General features: G+C 40.0%; 7 protein-coding genes across 7 annotated transcripts; 3 read left to right on the forward strand and 4 right to left on the reverse strand.

The window, feature by feature from the left end:
* Positions 1-209: 209 nt before the first annotated feature.
* Positions 210-4889, reverse strand: BRETT_000173 (uncharacterized protein; the record flags this gene model as incomplete). Its single annotated transcript, XM_041278745.1, has 1 exon — positions 210-4889. One exon carries the CDS (start codon positions 4887-4889, stop codon positions 210-212), a length of 4680 nt encoding a protein of 1559 aa, XP_041134940.1.
* A 1166-nt stretch (positions 4890-6055) lies between these two features.
* On the forward strand, positions 6056-7219 carry BRETT_000174 (uncharacterized protein; the record flags this gene model as incomplete). Its single annotated transcript, XM_041278746.1, has 1 exon — positions 6056-7219. One exon carries the CDS (start codon positions 6056-6058, stop codon positions 7217-7219), a length of 1164 nt encoding a protein of 387 aa, XP_041134941.1.
* Positions 7220-7416: 197 nt separating this feature from the next.
* On the reverse strand, positions 7417-7854 carry BRETT_000175 (uncharacterized protein; the record flags this gene model as incomplete). Its single annotated transcript, XM_041278747.1, has 1 exon — positions 7417-7854. The coding sequence occupies one exon, from the start codon at positions 7852-7854 to the stop codon at positions 7417-7419; it is 438 nt and encodes a 145-aa protein (XP_041134942.1).
* A 232-nt stretch (positions 7855-8086) lies between these two features.
* On the reverse strand, positions 8087-9217 carry BRETT_000176 (uncharacterized protein; the record flags this gene model as incomplete). Its single annotated transcript, XM_041278748.1, has 1 exon — positions 8087-9217. One exon carries the CDS (start codon positions 9215-9217, stop codon positions 8087-8089), a length of 1131 nt encoding a protein of 376 aa, XP_041134943.1.
* Positions 9218-10363: 1146 nt separating this feature from the next.
* Positions 10364-13051, forward strand: BRETT_000177 (uncharacterized protein; the record flags this gene model as incomplete). The annotated part of the gene is made up of 1 exon (XM_041278749.1): positions 10364-13051. One exon carries the CDS (start codon positions 10364-10366, stop codon positions 13049-13051), a length of 2688 nt encoding a protein of 895 aa, XP_041134944.1.
* Positions 13052-13439: 388 nt separating this feature from the next.
* On the forward strand, positions 13440-14123 carry BRETT_000178 (uncharacterized protein; the record flags this gene model as incomplete). Its single annotated transcript, XM_041278750.1, has 1 exon — positions 13440-14123. The coding sequence occupies one exon, from the start codon at positions 13440-13442 to the stop codon at positions 14121-14123; it is 684 nt and encodes a 227-aa protein (XP_041134945.1).
* A 155-nt stretch (positions 14124-14278) lies between these two features.
* BRETT_000179 (uncharacterized protein) lies at positions 14279-15676 on the reverse strand (the record flags this gene model as incomplete). The annotated part of the gene is made up of 1 exon (XM_041278751.1): positions 14279-15676. The coding sequence occupies one exon, from the start codon at positions 15674-15676 to the stop codon at positions 14279-14281; it is 1398 nt and encodes a 465-aa protein (XP_041134946.1).
* Positions 15677-15873: the final 197 nt, after the last annotated feature.

Genomic DNA, 15873 nt, shown 5'->3' on the forward strand with positions numbered 1-15873 from the left:
TATGAAAAATTTGGTGGTAGTACTTCGTGTTCTGCTTTGTGTATTGCTGTACCGTTTAAGTGGTACTTTGTATACGTTTATGTACTCAGAAGGTGTGATACTAATTACTATCTACTTAATATCAAAACGAGAGTCTTACTCAACCGTACTCAGTTTTACTCAGTCTTACTCATCTCATTGAACAACAAAACACTAATCTATAAATATTCCTACTGCGGATTTCTCCTCTCAATAACACAATCAAACAACTGCAAGCCTAAGCTACTGTTGTTCATCGTATCATAAGGACTTGCATCCTCGATTAGGTCAAAGTTCTTGAAATAACACTTCGTAATTAATCCGGATTCCTTGTCCATCAAATAGTACTCATCATCTTTTGTACCGAGATAATCCTCCAGCTTAAAGTTCGAGGCTAACAACCTGAGCCTGAGACTGAAGTTCTGTGGTTCGATAGTCAACATATCATTCCATGTTGAAGGTAGACCTTGATACCTTTTTGAGTCAAATGCACCTCTTCTTGGAGACAGCTCAGAATCGATTGTTGATCCTCCTGTACCCGGCGAATAATCAGGTGAACCAATACTTGTAAATATTCCAGGTGTTGAAACAGTACGTGCCAAAGGCGATCCCATTTGTCCAGACTGTTGTTGTTGTCCTGCCTGCTGCGTCATATACTGCTTTGTAACGTACTCAGAAACCAATGTCTTGATCGATATCAAGATATCATATAGTAAGTTCTTGAGCTTGAGATTCTTATCCACAAGCTTTGTTCTGAAAAGCTTGAGCAAGTTCACTAACAAGATATCCTTCTGCAAGTTCGAGGACCGCCTCATCATTAGAGCAACCAAATAGCCCTTATGAACCAATATGATTTTTGAAATAAGCTCGATCGGGCTATTAAGGTTAGAGGAATATATGTCACCTTTGGATTCCAGTTTGTGACAGTACGAAATCATTTTTTCCAAAGATGCATTCAATGAAAACACTAACTCATCTGACATCTGAATTTCTCCAACCTTGTACTGCTCTAATCTTGAGCAACAAGAAATGACTCTTGCCAAAATTTTACTGGCATCCTTACCGTTTCCCACCAAGAGTTGTGGGAAGCTTCTACCGCCCAAATATAAATCCTCTGCTGAAGATAAGATCATAAATTTAACGTTGCTGTTCAAATATTCGAACAACTCTCCAATTAAATAGTCGTCTGGTGCCTTATCTAAGTTAACGAAAGCAGTTAGCGTTTGCTTTAATATACCCATCACTTCGTTGTTTAAGCTATTATTACCTTTTGCATGATTCAATCTTCCTTCCACCATACATTTGAAAAGCCATTGGCATATATGAAGATTGTAGTAGTTCACTCTCCTCATGATTTGCTGAAGATTGAACTCGCTTGCTTTAGTACCTTCATCACTATATTTTAATGCTAAGATGTTTTCATAAAAAAGTTTCCACACTGCTTCAGAGTTTGAGAACCCAGACTCGGAATAAAGTAACTCAATGAAGGTACTGAAATGGGTCGTACACAAAGACCAAACATAATTAACGATATCGGTGTTGCCAGTCAAATTTCCACTGGCCGAAAACTCATCATGGGTTCCACTATTTTCAAGTTGAGGATTGACAGATACACTCGTTAGGTCGTGCATTGAAGTAATAACATCAGCAGGAACGACAACTCCGTCAACTTCACCAATATCAACATCTTGGTTGGGTGTTCTACCTTTCTCCATAGATGCAGACGATTTGTAGTCAATGAATTGAAACATTATTTGGTAATACCTGTCCGGAAATGCCTCACGATATCGAGCACGTTCAATCTTCAAAAGTAGATGCTCATGCTCTTTAAGATGGTCACTTTGTATGAACAAAATGTCATACAACATTGAATGAAAATCCTCGTTGCTTGCACCATCAGAAGGGGTGGAAAACAACTTGATTGCCTGTGATATTGTTAACAAATTATCAATGACTAATTTTAATATGAGCTTCAAGTCGGTATCATGGTCCAATGTTATTGTGGGCTGAATCGTCTTTTTAATGTACATCACCAGCAAGTTATCAAAATCTTCCTGCTTCCAAATCCGTAAACTTTGAAGAAGCTCCAACACAGGAATCTTAAAATGCGAATTAAATTCTTTCATCACATTAAAATAGCTTGTGATAATTTGGGTAAAACTATGCGAAAACTCTGCACTTTTTGATAGCCGTTCCACAGAGCTTATACCCAACTCATTGAGCTCTTCCTGGCTAACATTGCAACTAAACACCTCATCCAATGGTTTAATCTCAAGACCCTCCAGCTTAATCCGTGATAATTGCAACGACCGTGCAAGATTAAAAGATTTCCTGTCTTCATTCATCCATTTATTGAGACAGGAAAGAACGTAGCTCCAAACAGTAGTCGACTCGTTAAGCAAATAACTATCCAAAAGCCTTTGGTTGTATATAGTAGTCTTTAACAGCACAGCCATGGTTTCATCATCATGAATTATTACCCGTTCTTTGTCCAGCATTTTAAACAGCATATAAACAAACCTCGGATACCGATAGAAGTGGCACTTGAATAAATTGTACAAAATGGTAAAACTGGTAACGTTTAAATTGATATTTTCCGATGAATCGTTGAATACATTTTGCAATTCCAACAACAAATGAGATCCAAGCTGGAGTTTCAAACCAATCGACATAAATTGATCATGATCGTTTTGCCAGCCGCAATACTCAACAAGCGAATAATAACTTTCGTAAGACACAACAGACTTCGAATCAAATGAACCACTGCAAGAACCCTGTTTGGAAACCTTTTCAAGAAAACTCTTTAGCCAATTTTCTGCATAATTCTTCGATTTAGCTTCCATTTCACTTGGAATAGTAATATTTGTTCTTTCTGATAGACGTATAATCAAGTTATTTGAATTATCATCGCTTAGAAAAGATAAAGAATAAAGAATCATAAGATGGGCACGGCATGAATGCAACGAAGATGACAGATAAATGATTCCAGATGCTATGAGCTTCCTCAAATATGTAGTCATTGAGAACAGCCCCAGTTGGAAAAACCTGCTTATAAGCACAAGGAAGCTAGTCATGCTGTAAGCCATGACTTGTGACTGTGGCTTTTTATCAGCTGTAGATGCTAGATCTGCTTGTAGTCCAAAGACATCAGCAGTTTTATACACGAATCCAGTAAGTTCCCTAATGACATCTTTTCTGATGTGTTCGAATTTCCAACGTTTCAAGGTAGACACAGCAAACAGTTTAGTTTGTAAAATAGAGCACACCAAACATATTCTCTGAAAGCTTAACGATGAATCGCAATCTTTTGTTATGGCCCAATACAATGCGGTATCTAACGCCTGCTTCCAGCCAAGACTAGATTCTGAAAATATGAATTTGGAAAGATTTCGAAGCGAGTTAATATCGTGTAAGGATGAGTCTGCTGCCACAGGCTTTTCAGGTGTGAAAGTATCTGTTTTCGTTGTAGCAGTATCATCAAAGTGACAAGGGCAGTAGTTATCCAGTTTGTAGATGAGTCTCGAAGTAGCATTGTAGCAGCGAATTTCAGAGATCCCCGATGAACTATTGGGAGATCCATTATCAAACTCATCCATCATAAGAGACTCGTTTCTGTATGTAATGAGGTTAAATTGCTCCTTCACCACACCCATGTCCTGCGTGAGAACTTTTCTCAAATATGGCTTTAAGTACGACCAATTTGAAGGAATAATAAAGTTTCCGGAGTTGTAATAGAACAGGAAGCGAACCAAGTACTTGAACCTATCGGAAAGATGTGATATGTATTCATTTTCATCCTCGTACCCGGTTTCATATATTTTAGCAACAACAAGTAGCATGTTTTCAACCAATTCCTTCGACAGGTAATCTATCTTCAAAATTCGAAATAGATATAAGCGTATGGCATGGTAATGAATAGAAACAAGCCACAAATTTGAGGTAAAATCATCTTTAACCTTGACCAGCTTGCCTAGAAATTGAACAACCCATGATAGGAAAACTTCCCTGTTCAACAAATTTTGAAAGTACAACTCATTAACTAACTTCGTACCATAATCCATGGACAACTTCCACTTCTCCTTATTCTGGCCGTCAGAGCAGCTCTTGTATATATGCTCCAAGAACATACAAACTTGTTCGGTCCATTCAACAGTCCATTGACCAACCAATAGGGAAACAGAACCAGAATTTGAAACTCTTCTCTTGAGTTGTCGTTGTTCATTGCTGGAAATGCATTTGATGAGCCAGATAGCTCTGGAAATTGGGATGTTATGTTTCAAGCATTGTAGCAAGAGCATTTTGTTTCGAAGCCCATGGGGGACAGCTTTTGACAATTTCTTTAATGGTATAGAGCCATCAGCCAACTTCCGCATCCACATTTCCCTTTTATGCTCTGTTAAAGTAACTCTTGGCGGAGGTCGGTATGTCGATTTTCCTCGTATCCTGTTCATTTTATGTCTTTCGATCAATGCTTTCATCATTACGTCACCCATCAAGTTGAGCTTTCTTTTGGTCACATTACCTTTGTCTTTCGAAGTCCCGGTACCATTTTTAAGACCATCAGAACCATTTGCACTATGAAGAAGCTGGCTCACTATCTGTCGTCCTGAATGACATTCGTTTGAAACAACAGACGGCTGATAATAACCTTTTTGAAGATGCTTACACATCCGCTTGTCATCCATGGAAGTGTGTTTCCATATGTGAAAATCTGGAAATTCGGCCTTTACCTTCGGAGCTGTTTCCCTCTGAACTTTGATCGCTTGGAATGTATTGTCATAGTCCCGGGCTGTAATATTAAGTGGGTACACATCTTTTGGATAGGGCATCTCTCCTGATGAAACAGACTTTGATGCCACGTCTTGTGACATTGATAGAGTTTATGCTTGTGAACAACTGTCTTAGTACGAGAAAATGAAGAAAATTTGCAACGCTATACTTTCAAGACTTGTTGAAAAATTGAAATTGTAGATGGCAGATCAATCTTTGGAGAGCCTTGGTCTTTTCCCCTATCTATTCCTCGCCTAATGTGTACTATATATAGTGTGAATCAGTAAAGAAAAAGCTATAGTGATAATGAGTCTGCTGGTAGTGGTTAATCTGTGCTGAATCTTGTCTTCAAATCTGTCGTCTATAATGCAATCGAACGGAATTAAAGCTAGAATCAGAAAAATTCACTGTGGATCCACGGAAATGCGTGGAATAATGTGAATTAGAGAGGGGAAGCGGGTTTGGCAATTAATTCACCAGATATCGCTGAATAGAAAAAAAAATATATATTATTGTATTATAGCCACCGCGGAACCGGTAATCCACATTATCATCTCCAAAAATAATATAATGGGATGATAATAGATGTGAATAATCATTTGGCGCTTTATGGCCTGGACTGTCTGTCTCTCAACTACTTAGTCCAATGTAAGTGATCCCATCTCTCACATACGCAGTTGTAATTATTTTGAGTACCAAAATAAGGAGGAATCTGTAGTGATTTATAAGGCATGCGAGTCAAAATACACCTAAATTGTATCGCATGAAATTTTCTGAATCATAGTAGACTGAAGTACGAGGTCTCACTTCTCAATGGAGCGGTTTGCTGATGTAGATTAGATCCATATTGAAATCTAATGATCATTTGGCTTACGGTTACACACAAACATTTGTCAGGTTACTGGGATAACTAATATAACCAGTGAAACTAATTTATGTGTATTTGGTTCTATTTGTGAATGATTAAGAGCAGGAAATCCGAGACGGACTGATCCAGCAGAATTATGTGAGCGAACTCCTTCGGCAAAAGATACCAACAAAAAAAAATAAAAAGAAATACAAATAATTGTAAAAAGGAATGCTAGATAAACATATCGGTGTATGGATGAGAATGTTTTGCATATTGATCATATCTTATGCCGCACAGAAACGAATCCGCCATAGGCTAGAATAAGAAGAGATATTTAAACAGTATACATATTTTTGTACGTAAGTGCAAGGGATTTTGAGGATGAATGCCCAGCACCCCCTAAAAGTACCATCTAAAATGAGTCAGCCAAAGCTGCTCAATGCATCGTTTAACCAGGATCAATCATGCTTTGCGGTTTGCAACGAAAATGGATTTCAAGTGTACAGCACAGAACCAATGGAGCTTCGAATGCGTCGAAAGTTTCAGTCCAAAAGTGGAAATAATGGTATTGGAATAGTATCAATGCTATACCGAACAAACTATGTGGCATTAGTCGGGGGAGGAAAACGACCTCGTTTCCCTGTTAACAAGCTTTGTATATGGGATGATCTTAAGATGAAGCCATCTATATTTTTGGAGTTTATGAACCCAATTCTCAATGTACTCCTCTCACGTGTCCGTATTGTTGTTATCACAAAGAATCAAGTGGCAGTTTATGCCTTTAGAAGTCAGCCTAATTTAATAAGCATGTTTGAAACATACACAAATGACTCTGGTGCCTGCGATCTTTCTATAAATGAATCCGGCAGTATTTTGGCATTTCCAGGAAGATCTGAGGGTCAAATTCAGCTAGCGGACATATCACCGGAAAATCAAAACAAGAATTTGGTGTCAATTATAAAAGCTCATAAGGCAGGAATCCGAAGCCTATGCATTTCGAACTCTGGGAAATTGGTTGCCAGTGCAAGCGTTACGGGAACCATCATACGGATTCACGATACGTCGAATTGTGCACTTCTATACGAATTTAGACGGGGAATAGATAAAGCACTTGTTACATCCATGAGATTTTCACCCGATGATGCCAGACTAGCGGTTCTTAGTGACAAGAATACATTGCATGTTTACAATTTAAGGGATGTGAATACAGGTGTGGCTGAGAAACAAGGACCTACATTTTCGGCTAACAAATTTGTTACAGATGGTAGAAAAAGGATGGATGGTGAAAGCAATAAGATGCATTTTCTCAAGGGTATCCCTCTTCTGCCAAAATACTTTCGGTCGACTTGGTCTTTTGCTTCAAAGAATGTCGGCAATCGGGCAGATGAATATAAAGATACAGGTGTGATTGGCTGGTCCGATAGTGACACGATAATTTTACTTTGGAAATTTAAGGGAACTTGGGAGAAGTATACAATTGTGGATGATTTTTCCAAGGTCGATCCTTCTTCCGGCGATCTTGAGGGGAAACAGAAATGCACTATATTGAAAGTGGCCTGGAGAAATATAACCAACGTTTAGATGGAAATCTCATTAAGGAGAATTTATTAGTGACTGGCACAACAATACGGTAAGTTTGCAGCACGTAAAGCCACATTTCCTGTATGTAACATTACAGCATAAAACGATTAGCGATGATAATAGCATATAAGTACGAATATATTATAGTAGTTTGTGCTCTATCATGTTTGTAAATAAAATGCACTTGAATCTTACGGTTAAATCTTTGCCTGAACCAGCGGATCAAAGTGAACCTGAACGTCTAGTGATACCAATACACCACTTTTCCATCGCAACACATTACATTTTCCTATATATGGACCAAACCCGTTTCTCCGTAACATATCGATTACTAGACCAGCAGACTCGTACTTAAATACATGTACCACTATCCAGTCAAGCATACTCCCGGGATTGGAAGATAAGAATTTGTTTAAATTTCTGACCACGCTTTCAGATTGCTTAATTAGCATTGTTTCCGGTTCAGTGAAGTAGGCATAGCCAATTGAAATATCAGGAATAATTCCAGCCCAAATCGTGTATCCATTTTGGTCTTTAACATCGAACATAATTAGTCTGCCCAAAGCATTCGAATTAACAAATGTTGGTGCCTGAGTGTTATCAGTGACCAGCGAAAAAAAGTTAGCATTATACATTTGTAATTTTGAACCTCTCCTTTTTCATTTTTTTTTTTCTTGCGATCTCCAAATCAGCCACATTCCCTCATCTCTGACGTAGTGCATTCTGTCACAAATCCAATTACAATAACGCATTTGCTCATCATGATGCATCCAATATCAATATGAAAAAATATACACCTCAGTTGGTACTATTCCAATATAAAATGTGAATAGAGCATTGTTTCTAGAGCGTATGGCATGATACGTATCAGAGAATATCATCTAAAAGCTCGGCTTCCACTATCGGAAGTTGATCATTATAAAGCAAATGCTGATTGTTACATTTGTTCACACACTTAAGTGCATCCTTGCGGGTTTCGAAAACAAGAACGTAAGTGTCCAAACCATGCATGAGATCTTTCGTGGTCTTTCGAATACACAATTCCTCCACTTCATACCATTTCAAATCCCACATAAAATTCTTGATGACTCTAGGATTCATATTGCGTGGGACATTTCTAAAAATCACACAGTTCCACCTGTTTATAAACTTAAATGACCTCTTTGCAGCAAGTTTTATGTTTTCATCTGCAGCTTTTTTCAAAAGAAAGCTTTCATTCAAGTTTCTGATGACAGTCGCCGACGGATCGAAGGACATACGAACACAAGTCAACCTCGATTTGACTAAATAATCATTAAAGGTTGAGACAGCTCTCTTTTTTTCCTCGGCAGTTTCCTTGCCATTCTTGAATCCTGTCTGTTCAAAGGCCAATGTAAGCAATTCAGGAAAATACTTCATGTCTGGAAGAATGGGACTAAACATGAAACGGAGAAAGAGAGAAACATCGGGAACAAACTCGAATGAAATGAAGTTTCCGTTGAGCCGCCTGTCGTACTTATTCACTTCTGATAAGTATGTCTTTGCGCTGTTGAAATCGTTGAAAAGCATGAAATAGTCACCTGTAGGAACCAATCGCCCAGAGAAACGACCCTTAATAATTTCCTTCAAACCGATATCGCGTTTATTTCCCTTAAGTACTAAAGATAGTAAGTCTCTCCCGTTAATCAAAGATTCCCTTTGAAATGCTCTCAAAACAGGAGAATTGTTGGTAAGCTCCTTGCGGAATAGTTGATCTTGATTTGTGCCATGACTTAAGTTTATACTTTCACTGACTGTAGAATTTTGAGCGGAATCCACATTTCCGGAGTCTAAGAACACTGGTTGTGTGTATTTGTCATTGTTCGAATCCTTTTGAGGGGCAATCTTCGTACCTGCAAGTTTCTTAATGCTCATAACATCAGATACGGTTATATCTTTCAAGAGAGACGTTACTGTGGAATCATCACCAGTCTTCAAGGAAGCAACAGCCTTTTGAATAAGTCCTCGATTGATTCTCATTTCAATTTTGTTGAACTAACCATATAGATACCAAGAAGAAGTATATAGTTACTGCTGTCAATGCGATGTCATGCATGCCTATAAAAAATCATCGAAACAAAAAGCTTCTCTACACCATTAAAGATACAGAAATGACGCTAAATTTTAATTTTTCCCCGTCCATCATCCCCCGTAAAATATTAATTTCTTGTGCGTATGGGGGAAGAAAGCTGGAGGGCATCAGGGTATTATGTGTATTGACGCTGCGCCAATGAAATAGAGACATTACGGAATTCTAGTCCCTCATTTCAATTTCTAACGGTTTGTCATGAGATTTTGAAAAGACCGTTTTAATTTGAATAACTCTAAAGATGTTCAATTAAATGCTACACAAGCCATTTTTTTGTGAAGATTTCTTTGTCATCAACAGAATACATTTAATTTGTTTGTCCAAGATTCTAATTCTGATTTTGACTTCATATCCCATCAACCCCCTAAATGAATAATAATTCTTGTTTTGTTTCTGTTTATTGGATCGTTCTGCTCATCCTCTTGCAGCTTTCTTATTATTATGTAAGGTCTAATTTTTTTTTTTTTTTTTTTTTTTTTTCACCCCTAAAATTTTTTGTGATTCCATTTTTCCCCCATAATTTTTTCCTTTAATCAGCCAACAAACTCTCCCTCCCCTCTCTTTCGCTCTTTTCCTCAGATACAGATCACCATTCTAATACACCCTGGTAATTATATCTGAGAAAGCTTCAGAAATAACACATTAGATTGCAAATAGCTAGCAGGCTTGTTTATATAACCTTGGCTTGAGCTTTTGTTCGGATTAGATCTGTTTTCAGGTGGCAATCATACCAGGTTAAACAATTTGAGGTCACCATTTAAGCCATTCGTTTGTCATCCTGCATCACATCCACTTCTTGTACATAGTTGCGGAATAAAGCTTCAAAGAGGAACATTTCTCGCTCTTGTATATAAGCAGTCGCCCTCTTCAAAGCTTTCACATTATCTGCCCTTTCCTCATTTGATTCATTTTGAGTTTTCTTTCTCGAGCATTGTTACATGACATTTTCAAGGAGAGAGAGAAAGAGGAAAAGCATTACGTTAGTACGTTACGTCACATTTGAAATTACTTATACATAATAACAGTTGCCGTGCACAATGTCTTGGGACTCATTGAATAATATCTCGTCCACGGAAGACATGTCGAATTCCCCCAATCTTTGGAACACGCGCCCTTCGCAGACAAGCCTATCGAACAGAAATCCCATAAATGAGGAGGCACCAGAAGATGTGGCCAGCCTTATTTCGTCCTTGGGTGCTGCCAACTCGAACGTTTTTGGGCAGGCACACTCGGTTTTGGGTTCATTCAGCCCGAACACTCGTCAGGCGGCAGGTTCGGTGCAAAATGCACATAATGCAAACGTTGGTACCCTTGACGAAGCCGTGATAAGTGACTCCGGATCGGATCTCTTCAACGGCAACAATTTGAAGGATGCATTAAGTGTTATTAGTGCTCCCGTTGCGATTGATTCCACCAAGCATATAGGCTCAATGACTCAAGGAGCAGGTGCAGGGTATGACCACCACCGTTTCGCAACCAGCATCTTTGGAGGTGCTGCCTCTGTTGCGGGAGTTGGTGTTTCGAACTTTAACGGTTCGGCCTTGGGAGGTTCGAACTTCATGGAGAAGTTTTCGTCGATTGCTGAGAAGACCAGGGAGCTCGAGAGGAGCTTTGGAAAGCTCTCGATGACGTCACCCGCTGGACAGCAGGCTGGACGGGTTTCACAGGCTGCAGCACACCAGCAAAACCAGCAGAAGCAGCAGCGAAGTCACGTTTCCAGCACTGTTGGGTCTGCAAGAGCATCGTTTTCAAGCTCTTTTCGTGAGCCCAAGCAGCCTTCCTTCTCGGAAAAGTTGGACACGTATATGCAGCAGTCTAATGCAACCTCTCCAATGCAGTCCAGGCACATGTCCTTCAGTTCCGAGGCAAATTTGAACTCCGAACAGGCGTCTTCGGTTATCGAGGATGTAGAATCCCAGCACCGCCAGCACAATGCCAGCGGAATCTGGAATCCGGCGGCTGCGGTGGCATTTTACCCCGGCCAAGGTCAGCAGAAAAGCGGAGTTCCTCAGTTTGACGGAATGGTGATGCCTTCGCCTGCTTTTATGGTTCCACCTCCGGGTGTCAATTATATGCAGATGCCTGTGTCGCCCTTCTCTGCACCAATGCCGTTGTTCGGGGATCCACGGTCCGGATTCGCCGGTAAGTCGGACCAGGCTGATGATAAGGGCACCACTATGAAAAATAAGGCGTCCTCATCCAGCGACCAGCAGCACTCGAAAGGCTCGTTCAACAGCAATGGGAAAAACGACAGTAACGGTGGCACAAACAGCACAAGTGAGTCTGATACGCTGGAAAACGAGGCCCAGGACAAGGATTTGTCACCAAGGTCTGGTTTTTTCCCTCCAGGAATGGCCAGACCCATCTCTCCATACATGGTTTCTCCTTTTAGTCCATACAGGCCACAGGAGGGTGCTTTTGCCAACCTGGCAGGCTCACCCCCAGGTTCGAACCCAGCACCGGGCATGCAGTTTTCCCCAATCGGCACCCCAACAATGCTCCCCTCCGAAATAATCAAGGGCACTTCACCAATTGGGTCTGGTGCCAGGGATGGGATGATGAGGCCATCATCCCCCGGTGCAAGAATGTCTCCAGGGAACTATGCTCACGGTGGCAGGCGTTCGGGAAGAGCTGGAAAGACGAAAAAGCGTATTTTCAGGTCTCCGTTGTTGGAAGAGTTCCGCAGCAACAAAAACGGCAAGGAGTACAAGCTAAAGGATATTCTTGGTCATGCCTACGAGTTCTCTAAGGATCAGCATGGGTCCAGATTCATCCAGCAGCAGTTGGCGGATGCAAGCGCCGAGGATAAGGAGATGATCTTCAACGAGATCAGAAACTACTCGATCGACCTCATGACGGATGTTTTCGGAAACTACGTCATCCAGAAGTACTTCGAGTATGGGAACGAGACCCAGATTAAAATCCTCTTCGAGTCCATGAAGGGAAACTTCAATTTCCTCTCCATGCAGATGTACGGCTGTAGAGTGGTTCAGAAATGTATGGACTCCGTCTCATTGGACGACAGACTTCAGGTGGTCGATGAGCTAAAGCCCAACATCCTAAACCTGGTGAAGGATCAAAACGGTAACCACGTGATACAGAAGGTCATTGAGAGTATTCCAACAAGCCGCACACCTTTCATATTGGAGTCGTTGAAGCACCAGATTTATCATCTTTCGACCCATCCTTATGGCTGCAGAGTCATCCAACGTTTGTTGGAGTACTCTGATGAGGAGGATAGGGCGTACATTTTGGGAGAGTTGAAAGGATTTATTTACTATCTGGTCCAGGACCAGTTTGGTAACTACGTTATTCAGCATATTATTGAGCATGGTAGTGCGCAGTACACGGAGCAAATCCTGCAGATTGTCATTGACAACTTGGTGAATCTCAGTAAGCATAAATTTGCATCCAATGCCGTTGAGAAATGCATTGTTCACCAGAGTGCCGAAAACAGGAGGCGTGTATACGATGCGCTACTAGCAAGGAATGAAAATAAGGATAGTCCACTAGACGAGAATTCCTCTTTGAGTATTATGATGAAAGATCCATTTGCAAACTATGTGGTCCAAAAGATGGTAGAACTTGTCGATGGTCCAGAGAGAGCTCTGCTTGTCTACAAGATTCGCCAATACTTGGATCTCATCACGAAGACAAACTCCTCCAGTAAGCATCTTGCAAGTATTGACAAGCTGATTGCCTTAACTGAGAAGTTTGGGGATTGATCTTTTTTTTGTTGTTTTCAATACACATGTGTGCCTTATGTCGAATTTTTTTTTTTTAGTTTTGTTGTCGCTTTTCTACCATGACAATGTTTCATAGTTTTGTTTATTATTATTAGCTGTTCGCTTTCTTTATTCCTGAGCATACGAATATCTATGCATATATACTTATATATAACTGAACCCAGATTCTGAACCCTAAGTCCCATCCCGTAATAATGTTTGAGATTGAATTTTCAATTTTCAATTATCAAATTTTTTTTTTTTTTTTTTTTCGTTTTATCAATCAAATTTTCACAAAATATCTTCACTTCATTATTTCAGCATCCGACAATATACATCAAGTTGAAATGGAAAGACCAAGTCCAAGAATTCAAATATATTACACATAATGGTGGTTACAAAGCAAAAAAACAATTTGGCGCAAAGCCCAGCACACAATGTGGAAAAGGAAGTGGGCATAGATGACATCTTTGAAAAACTTTCAAAAATAGGTTCTGAAAAGAATAAGAATGATAACGATGACAAGGAGACATTAGAGAAACTAAAAGAGCATGTGAGCAAGCTTCCTGGGTTTGATAAAGCAGACCTAGAGGATGATGTCAGGAAAAACAAGATTTTGAAGAAAAAGTACCAGGTCACGAGTATAAATGACCCTATCGAGAGCGTACTTCCCAAAAAAGGACAATCATTACTTCGGGATAGAACTGCTTTAAAGAGAAAACGTACGGCAGAGTGGTTTGATCTACCGAAGACCGAACTGACGGAAGATATGAAAAGAGAGTTATCCATTATCAAGTACAGACAGTATTTGGATCCAAAGAGATTCTATAAAAAAGACAAGTGGGAGATTCCAGAACGATTCCAGATGGGTACAATTGTTGGCGGTCCAACTGATTATTACAACAGATTAACTAAGAAACAGAGAGGAGAAGGATTTATCGAGGAAATACTCAATGATCCAGATGCCAAGGCTTGGTTCCACAAGACATATGAAGGTATCCAGAAAGAAAAGGTTAGTGGTGGCAAGAATTACTACAAGGACTTTGTTGCCAAAAGGAAGGGTGCCAAATGATATAATGTACAAATATGCTATATACATTGGTTTGCGTTTTATATAGCAAACTGTTCGTCTTTGCTTAGCGTCGTTTAATATTAATACTGCAACTTTACCATTCTACTGTACCTACACCTTTTATCAGTACTTACGATTTATTGAATTTGTCCTACCTAGGTGGCATCCATCTGAATATCCTCGTACGAATATTGACGTTCGCCAGGTTTCCCACTCATTCTTCTAGTTTCGAGAAACGCGGCAGCTGCTTTTGGCCCCATCTTCTTAACCAGCTTATTGTGGAAAAGACCGCATGCATTACACAAAGTCCGAGCACCATCGGGGCCTTTTCTCCACTCAGGAGTAGACTCTGATCCACACTGCATGCACTTTATCTTTGGCTTTATGCTTAGATCTTGATGTAAAATCCCTTGCGGTGCAAATGAACTGCGAACTCTGTTGTTGGTCGCAGGTTGTAATGGCTCAACTTTCAAAGTGATTTTTTCCCCGGGGCTTAGCTGTTCAAAGCTTTGCCTTGCTTGTTGGCCATCATCGGTGATCAAATGATTGGAATTCGAATACGACTGATCCCATGCAAGTGTATCCTGTAATTTCTTATTCACACGAATAGCCATCGTGTCTGATTTCGAATGGGCGTGTCTCTTATATTTATTTACACTCTGCTTTCCTGTTCGTGGTACAATTTCACTCTTTTTTCTATCCTTTCTGCCTCTCTCCGCAATTTTGTGAACACATGAAGGCCACAATGACCTTGATAGTAAATGTGAGGACGGTCTGTGGATACGACTAGTCGATCTGGAGTTCTTATTCTTTCGAACCCGGTAGCTCCTAAGAAAATCTGCTAGCTTTGAAGTGCTATCTTCCAATGATTTTAGATCTGTGCTGTTGTAAGTGTCGAGTTTCTCCAGCAAAGCCTCCGCGCTAAGCTTATCAGCACTATTTTCAGTTTTCGTTTCCACTAGGAAACTCTTGAGATTTCCCAATAATGTCGGTAGATGTGATTGTTGCTTTAGTGGTGACTCTGTTGGCTCAGTCATTGGAGAAATTGGAGCTGATCCTTGATAAGTAGTTCTGGAGGTTGGTGAATTATTGAATCCATCGAAATCTGACCATGTGGAACCGGACTGACTCCTTCGGCTGGATGGTTGATGATTTCTGTTCATATTTGTCATATTTCTTGGAGGTGCCAAAGCTGCTGATCCTGGAATGGAATTTCCAGAATTCATTGAAGTCCCAGTCTGATATCTATTCATGGGCAGTTGTAAGGGCACATCACTGCCCAAATTTGGTGCGGCAGCTTGCATCTGGGCTTGCACTGGTATTTGATAGTATGCTGAAAGAACATAATTCCCATTCGGAACTTGTTGCTGCATAGGAATTGTTCTTGGAATCGTCGATAAATGTGAAATGGATACTGATGATGATCTTATATTCCCCTGTGGTCTTGATGTATCTGCCACCGATGTCCCACTAAAGCGCTTCGTCAACTCTTTAAAAGAAGGCAATTTGACATTAAACCTTTCTATATCTTTCTGGCCTCCAGGCTCATTCATGGTAATCATAGCTTCTATTTTTTAAATAATAACAGATCTCAACACTGTCGATATAATGGTTGAATTCCTTGAAAGTTCAGAATTCCTTGCCTTTTTTTTTATGTTTATAATAGGGTGTACGATAACTCAGTACTTTGTCTCTTTCGTGTCTGTGATACTTCACTAAGGAAAGCAAGTTTTGGATTTATTGGGATTTA

The sequence above is a fragment of the Brettanomyces bruxellensis genome, chromosome 3, assembly GCF_011074885.1.
Source record: "Brettanomyces bruxellensis chromosome 3, complete sequence".
Taxonomy (NCBI): domain Eukaryota; kingdom Fungi; phylum Ascomycota; class Pichiomycetes; order Pichiales; family Pichiaceae; genus Brettanomyces; species Brettanomyces bruxellensis.